Genomic DNA, 8,659 nt, shown 5'->3' on the forward strand with positions numbered 1-8,659 from the left:
AAAAAAAAAAAAAAACAGGAAGGGGGCAAAAACCTTTTCACATCACTGTATATACTGTATATTACCTTTTGTTGGCTACTGCCAGCACACATATTTTATAGTTTTTTTGCGACAACTGGCTTAGTATTCCAATTAGTCTAATCAAACTTTGATCCATCACTCAAGTCCAGGCAGCTTTCTAAAGTACAGCATTTAAATGACTGAATTAACATACAGTATAATGGTTCTCTCGTACTTATAAATATACATATTTACGTTTTGCAAATACTTTTACACAAATATACTTTATTTTACAGTGTCCTTGTTACATGTGAATTTACTATAATAGTCTACAACAGTTCATTAAGTATAATTGCGGTAAGATAGGGAAGATGCCCCAAGAAAATTGTGGATTTACTTTTATATTGTAACATTTGCTAGTTTGGTTGTTGCCAATTTAGTTGAATAATTGAATAACTGATGACAGACATACACGGCAGAACTTTTATAAATATATATATATATATATATATATATATACATATATCTTATACTATTGTGAATTGTTTGTGACCCATAGGAAGCACTGCCTCTGTAAGGACGTGTAAGTGGCATACCTGAACCCCACCTTGTAGTATATTACAGTACATAGTACATTACAGAACACACAATCGTACCTCTGCCTCATTCCACTGTTTTCTTGATTTTGAAAAGTTTATAACATTGCCTTTTGAACTTAATCCAGCCAAAGAGACAGAGCTCTCTACAGTGGGGAAAATATTTATTTGATCCCCTGCTGATTTTGTAAGTTTGCCCACTTACAAAGAAATGAAGGGTCTGTAATTTTTATGGTAGGTTTATTTTAACGGATAGAGACAGAATACCAATCAAAAAAATCCAGAAAAAAAACACATTATACAAAGGTTAGAAACTTATTTGCATTTCAGTGAGCTAAATAAGTATTTGATCCCCAAGCAAAACATGACTTGGTACTTGGTGCAGAAACCCTTGTTGGCAAGCACAGAGATAAGATGTTTTTTTTGTAGTTGGTCACCAGGTTTGCACACATCTCAGGAGGGATTTTGATCCACTCCTCTTTACAGATCCTCTCTAAATCCTCAAGGTTTCTTGGCTGTCGTTTGAAAAAAAAAAACCGGAACAACTATCATAATCCACGTTTCTGGGGGAACTCAATAAGAAGGCGGACCGCGGAACAATAAATAATTTCCGATATACCAATATCCAATGTTTTCGACGAAATTATGCTGCATTAAGGGATTTTCCAGCAGTCCTCTTCTCTTTCTGAAGTCTTTTAAGCGTGTTCTACCCTCCTTGTCTCATAGTCAATGCACAGTCACTAATACAGTGAGCGGTTTATATTACTATTGAAAAGATGCTGAAAAGTAGTACTTTTTTTCTTTATATTAGGAACATTAATATTTTTAAACATGTTTAATGTATTTTAATTGAAATTGTTTAGTTGTACATAATATACTTTTAAGTGTTTTAAAAATATAATTTTTTCCATTTATCATATGAATATATATTTGTAAATATTTGAATGTGTTTAAACGGTTCTCAACAGCTTGAAGCACAGTGTAAATCTAAACCTCAGAAGCAGGTTTGTAAGACTGTACTGAAGCATTTTGATGCACAGTACAGTGAAGAGCTCGGAGAGCAGTGGCGCAGTGCAAGGTGGTAAATATGATTTATTTCTTTTTTTAAATAGCCACTCTGTAAAATAACTGTAAAAATAGTTTAAGTTGTTTTTAGCATGTTTTTAAATGTATGGCATTACCACAGTACTTTTTTGTTGTTGTAAATATTAGCTTTCTGGAAATAGTGTTTTATTTTATTTACAAAAGTGCATTGTATTAAACAATCTCGGAACTAGTCTGCACAACATAAATGTTTGATGTTTTCAGGGATGTGCTTCTGAATGCGCTCTCATGGCAGTACGGTGTACTGCTTAATCGCTTCTGTGACCTTACAAACCTCAAGCAGTGCCTCACAGAGCTCGGATACACAAACCTCCTTCCACAGACGCATCCTGAATCTCATTCCCAAACGTCACCCATCCCCCCACAGTGCTTTATTCACCGAGATCCAGTGCGAATTCCTACCCAAAACCACCACCCTGGCTGGTTAAAACAGTACTACCTCCTAAACGCAGCCTCTCTTCTCCCAGTACTGAGTTTGAATGTGAAGGAAGGGGAGCATGTGCTTGATCTTTGTGCAGCTCCTGGGGGGAAAAGTCTGACAGTATTACAGACAGCCACTCCTGGTGAGTTCCAAACCTAGTCCAGAACAATCAACAAAATACTTAGGACTAGGGCATGACTCGTGTATGTGAAATGATCTGTGACTGAGACAAACCTAATGATGAACTACTGTATGTAAAACTGTTCAAAAGTTTGGGGTTGTTAAGAGTTTTTAATTTATTTGAAAGAAATGACTTGTGCACACCAAGGCTGCATTTATTTGATCAAAAATACAGTAAAAACTGAAATATAGTTATCTTTTATTACAGGTTAAAGTAACTGTTTACTATTTTAATATAACATTCTTTAAGGATGCCAACAGGAGTTTGAGGTAAAGAAAAGGACATAAAATAAAGTTGTAAAAAATGTATTCGAGATATGAACAAGGATTTGGGTAGAGAAACGAGTGTAGTCCATTGGAATAACTTATTGGATATTACTCATGAAATTAAGTGCCCAGATCACAGCATCATCCCAGTCTGTCAAAGTGAAAGATAATGATTATTAGGGCTGCCACTAACGACTATTTTTATTTAGATTAATCTGTCGACTAATTTATCGATTAATCTAAACGATTAATTTCCCACAAAAAAAAATTACAATTTTACTTAAGAATAATTTATTCAACTATATTTTATTAAACCAAATGAAATCCAAATTTCTATGAAATCCTCTTTTTAAAGCAAAAGTAAAGTGCAACATAGAGTGCAAGAAGCAAGTGTCCATCTCATAGTTTAAATCACTGAAATCAAAGTTCAGTATTATAGTGTAAGAATGATAACATATCCACGTGTTCTAGTCTACTAATAAAACAATTATAATCAAAAAAAACACTTTTTAAAGGAGTATTTACCAGAAATGTTATTTACTAGAATTTATTTAGGAGAAAAATATAAATGTGCAGTATTTCTGAAAAGAAAAATTTATTATTTTTTAAAAATAAAATATTTTAATTGGAGATGCTTTTGATAATACAATTTAATTTAACCATTAAAACAGAGTATAGAAAAATGAAAAAAAAAACTGAATTTGGAAATAAAACGGATTTCATAGGGCCCTATATAATTATAATTTAAAAATTTATTATTTTTTAAAAAATAAAATATTTTAATTGGAGATGCTTTTGATTAATACAATTTAATTTAACCATTAAAACAGAGTATATGAAAATGGAAAAAAAAACTGAATTTGGAAATAAAACGGATTTCATAGGGCCCTATATAATTATAATTAATTTATTTGTGGTAATAAAAATAGATGTAAGTGAACAATAGCCTTTAAAATTACTTAAAATACATATATAACAGCAATGAGGCAATAATAATTAGTTCAAATAAAGTATCAAAAGCAAGAAATTATATAATTTTATTGAACAAAATTGTTAAATAATTGTTCTACAGACAATTCTAATTTGCATCAAATTGTTAAATAATTTTTTATAATATTACAATAGAAAGCAGTTATTTTAAATTGTAATAATATTTCACAGTACCTTACTTAACTTACCTTCCTTTTCACAATACCTTACACAATACCAAAATCATACCAAGTGTGACTTGGTGACTGTTCATTTCTAAAACTTAACAGTACATTTCCTAGTACATGAAAATCAGTTTTTCATTAAATGACCCCTTTAAATGTAAATTACTTTTTGTTGTACCCTACAATTAGATTTTTTCTTTTTTTTTGTGATAAAATTGAACTCTTAGGGCTCCTGCACTGTAATGAAGTGGATCAGCACAGACATGATTGGCTACTAAAGACTCTCGAATCATATGTTCCTCCTACGCTACGACATCTCCTTTCAGTGACTCACCTGGACGGCCGGAGCATTGGGAGCATGAAGCCAGGGGCTTACGACAAGGTACCACACTTAACCTCTGCTCATCTGTCAGAGCCATCAAAATTACAACTTTCAAGCCATCATTTGGCTATTTTAAGTGCTGATATTTACACATAATGACTTCTTCGTAGGAGAGAACATTACCTAACATTTGTTTGAGTCCGTTAACTGCAGAAGCTTAATTCACTGAATTAACCTCCACGGAATGTCATCCATCCAAGTGTTTGGGGGAATGCTTGTTTGTGAATGTCAAAGTGACACTCTTACACGACATCAATAGCGATGCTGCCTCCAAACTCCCTCATTTATCACTGCTGGCGTAACTGTTAGTGCAAGCCCTTACTTTCCATCTCAAAGCAACCAAAAACCTGCAAGGTGGAATAGAGGTTTTCTGCACACTCAGTCATTTGAAGGCAAAGCTGCATATGTTTGCATTTTTTCCCCACTCATCATGAGGTGACGAGACACTAGGCAGGTCACTTGCAGCCCTCCAGGCCAAACATGCCAATCAAGCGGTGAATATGGCGCTTTTAAGGTTCCCAGATACTGCTGACTGAGTATTATCCTCTTCTGGCGGTGAGAAAAGAGTTGGGCCACTGAGCAGAAAGGTAAACGAATACACAATGCGACAGGAGGTGTCGTGATGGTTTCAAATGAAAGCAGCTCAGGGTGAATGCGTTGGTAGGTTAACTTTTCCTTTTGGGTTTTTTTTTTGAAGCTAGGCTTATTGGAAAAAAATCCCTGTGGCGAGATTTCTGTGAAAGAATGGATATCATGTTGCTTCTTGCATGTTACGCAACACTTACAAAGAGAAATGTCCAGCACGTTTAGTTTTATCTGAAACGTGTAAACAGGAATGTCTTGAAGCTCTTTTATTATTATAATAATTTTTTGGTGTTTTGCCTTTTATTATGATACGACAGTGGAGAACAGACAGGAAGTGAAGTGGGAGAGAGAGAGAGGGGGGCAGGATCGGGAAAGGTCCTCGAGCTGGAATTCGAACTCGGGACGCCTGTAACGTAATTGTGTTATATGTCTGCGCACTTGCCCACTAGGCTATCGGCGCCAACGTCTTTGAGCTCTTTTGTCATACCTCGTGTTTCATTGGATTTTCATGAGCGCTCTGAATCGCAATTGCAGTGTTTACCAGGTGAGCTACTGAGCAAGTTTACTATGTCAGAAAAGCTAATCTTATGAATCTAGTTATGTGATGCAGACTTAAAAATTTATTAGTTTATATGTCTTGCACTATGGTAAAAGGGTTTTGAGGTCAAAACATGGTACTGTGTATAGTATATAGTCTTTATTTAGTGTTTGTTAGTCAATATTTTGCCCCTGCAATTATAATTTGTGTGAAAAGGAATAACATCGGTTGGTGTTTTACTGCCACTAATGCTCATTTGAACCAAAAACTGCAGTGAATTAAATGTATAGGTACTTTTTTTTTGGTACATCATTTTGCATAAAAGTAAGTAGAGGCACTTTTTCTTTTTTTTTTTTTCTAACAACGAGTCTGTTGTTTTTTGAATAATTCATTGAATATAGCACAACCACACATGGCTGTGATACACCCATCCCACCAGAAGGTGACAGTGTTGTTGTTTTACTCTCACTGACCTCCATTCACATTGGACAGATGCTTAAGATCCCGGGACCCTCGATGGAGGTACGCATTCAAGCTCTGATGATGAAAACTCATGCCCCGAAATGTCAAATGAATATGTCTCAGATGCCCATAATCGAATCACTTTATCAGCACTGGCACTTAGATGAGGGTAACAGGTTTGGCTCTTCCTCTAAACGTGCTGCCGTTCCTAGATCACATTGTCAGGCCCACGGGGGTCTTTCTACACCATCATGTCCTTTAGTGACGTCGGTCTCCAGAGTGCCCCCCGGCGTTCTTTTAGCCAGACAGGGAGCAGAGCTAAGAGAGGGAATTAAGAGGCTCTAATACAAAGCTGGCAGGGAGAAAAACAGTGGGGCTCAATTGTCAGCTTGACAAGGCAGTCTCAGCCAGTTCTAATGAGGAGAGAGTAGTCTCAAAGGAAGTCGAGAAAGATGAGCTTAGCTAGAGCATAGAGCGATGGGGAGGATTTCCTGAGAGAGATCCATAGCAGAACGAATGGCTGGTATTTTTTTTATTCAGTCCTGTCTGTTGCTCATCTGAATCTTCCTGCTTGCGTTGGTTGTTTGTTTAACCACTGTAGAAGATTCTAGCTCAGGTGCGTTTTGTGATTATTAGCCCCAGGTGTGTGTAGTGTTTCCACTGTCACTCTCTCTCTCTACTTCAGCCGCTCTCTCATTTGTTCAGCCAGTTTCACAGAGGACGGTGTGAGTGTGTTGGTTCTTTTGAAGAGCTAATGAGGCCCATACCGGCAGGTCCCTGCTGTCCTTCTGCTTTCCTCTTTGTGTAATTTTCACTGTCCCCCAGGTGAACACGAAATATTCCCCTTCTGTCTGCTACAGTGTTTCCTCCCTGCAGAGTTAGAACCTGTTCTCTGATGTGTGTTTGTCTGTGTGCGTTGCTCCGTCCCTCTGTGTCAGGTGCTTGTAGATGCCCCGTGCTCTAATGACCGGAGTTGGCTTTATACCCCTGATACCCACCAAGGGGAAATGTGGCTGAAGGAGAGAACTCAGCTACCACTCTTACAGAAGGAGCTGCTCTGGTAAATATCTATGACGGGAACTCCCACACACACATACAAACTCGTGGGCAAGCAGACAGCGCAAAACAATGCATTCTTGATTTGAGTTCTACAATCTTCCTTGGCAGCATGCAAAGATTTAAATCATACAACAGTGAAGGCTTAATTTAATATAATTTAGTTGTTTATTATAAACTAAATTTATTGGCCAAAAACAACATTTAGCTGTGTCAAAAATGCAATGCACAGTCCTGTTGTTGCATGCTTTTAAAAAAATATATATTTTATTTCATTTTGTAAATAATTAATTCATATTAATATTGTTAATTTAATATGTGAAATTATTAAATACAATTCTATATTTTTCTCTTTAGATGTTTTTGTTTATTGCTAGAAAAGGGCGAAATCGTCGAAGCACTGCACAAATTATGAACTCATAAAATGAATGGAATAAAATGACTTAACTAATAATTAGTCTAAACTCCTGGGGTTGACATAAAAGTTAAGCACCTGCTTTTATTAATATTTTGAATGAACTTTTATTGTATATTTCCATATTAATTTGAGGTTTATTAGTTTTATGTGTTTGTCATTTATAGTTTTATTAATATTTAGCTTTAATTTATTTTAGTAGTTTCAACTTTTTTTCAGTTTGTTTCCAAAGCAACATTTCTAACATTGTTTTTTTTAAAGTTTTTCATGTAATATTTATATTTTATGTAGCTTTACTTAATTACACCTCTCCTTTTTCTAATGTGGTTTTAGAAAGTGCCAATTTGATGATGTCTATTTAATGTTAATAATGGCTGGTTGTGTTTTATTGTTGTTTGTCAGTTCGGCCCTAGCAGCAGTGCGTCCTGGAGGAGTGGTTGTCTACTCCACATGCACCATGTCACAAGCTGAGAACCAATCAGTTGTGGAGGCGGTGCTTGCATCTTATCAAGGAGTGGAGCTTTTGGAACTGGAGCAACACTTAATTGACTCTCTGTCTGATCATTTCTGCTTTGCTCACTTTCATCCTTCAGTGGGACAGTTAGTAATCCCACAAAAGGGTAAAACTTGGGGACCTATGTATGTTTCTCGATTACGAAGAATATATTAAAAATTGAAAAATATTGTGCCATGGTGCAGTATTAGTACTTTAAACACATCAGAGCTGGGGAGCTCAGATGATTGATTTAGGTTTGAGTCATAACTCTCTATCCTGGCCTTCTTCATAAAATTTTCCAATCCAAAAGCAATAAATGAATAAAAATTTCAAATTTTTACCTTACAATTCTTTTTTTTTTTCTTTCTTTTTTTTTTTTGAAGTTTGCAGTTTATATTTTGTAGTTAATTATTTCTTGTAGTTCTGAGAAAAAAAGGCAGAATTGTGACCATTTCAGAATTGTGAGATTTAAACTCAAAATTACGAGAAATTTTGGATTACGAAATATAAAGTTTAAGTGAAATATAAAGAATTGTGAGATAAATAGACGCAATTACCTTTTTATTTTTTATTTCATGGTAGAAACAAAAAGAGAGAACTGTGAGATGTAAACTCAGAATTCAGGAAAAAAAACATCAGAGCTATAAACTCATAATTGCAAGTTGAAAATTTGGAACAACAAGAAAGTCAGTGAGTTTATATCCGATCATCCTGACTTTTTTTCTCAGAATTGCGAAAAAGTCAGAAGTCACAATTCATTCATTCCATAGGAGAAATTATATTCCATGGAGGGAAAAAAACAGCAATAATGTGAAATATTTTTTACATTTTATAACTTTTCTATTTAAATGTTTCAAAATGTGATTTATTCCTGTGATGGCAAATCTGAATTTTCAGCAGCCTTTAATTAGTCTTCAGTGCCACATGATCCTTCAGAAATGATTCTAATATGCTGATTTGCTGATCAAGAAACTGTGAACTTTGAGTTTCCATGCCTCCACAA

The 8,659-nt window shown here is 35.2% G+C and overlaps 1 protein-coding gene across 2 annotated transcripts; it reads left to right on the forward strand.

The window, feature by feature from the left end:
- Positions 1 to 1,176: 1,176 nt before the first annotated feature.
- LOC107552241 (NOP2/Sun RNA methyltransferase 3) lies at positions 1,177 to 7,968 on the forward strand. 2 transcript variants are annotated; one of them, XM_016234096.1, is made up of 6 exons: positions 1,177 to 1,344; positions 1,565 to 1,677; positions 1,905 to 2,263; positions 3,950 to 4,104; positions 6,628 to 6,749; positions 7,563 to 7,968. In XM_016234096.1, the coding sequence occupies exons 1-6, from the start codon at positions 1,225 to 1,227 to the stop codon at positions 7,828 to 7,830; spliced, it is 1,137 nt and encodes a 378-aa protein (XP_016089582.1). In that variant the 5' UTR covers positions 1,177 to 1,224; the 3' UTR covers positions 7,831 to 7,968. The 2 variants fall into 2 exon arrangements, with proteins under 2 accessions (XP_016089582.1, XP_016089583.1); XM_016234097.1 differs by having other exon boundaries at positions 1,565 to 1,674.
- The last annotated feature ends 691 nt before the right edge of the window (positions 7,969 to 8,659 follow it).

The sequence above is a fragment of the Sinocyclocheilus grahami genome, unplaced genomic scaffold (genome assembly GCF_001515645.1).
Source record: "Sinocyclocheilus grahami isolate Dianchi unplaced genomic scaffold, SAMN03320097.WGS_v1.1 scaffold443.1, whole genome shotgun sequence".
Taxonomy (NCBI): domain Eukaryota; kingdom Metazoa; phylum Chordata; class Actinopteri; order Cypriniformes; family Cyprinidae; genus Sinocyclocheilus; species Sinocyclocheilus grahami.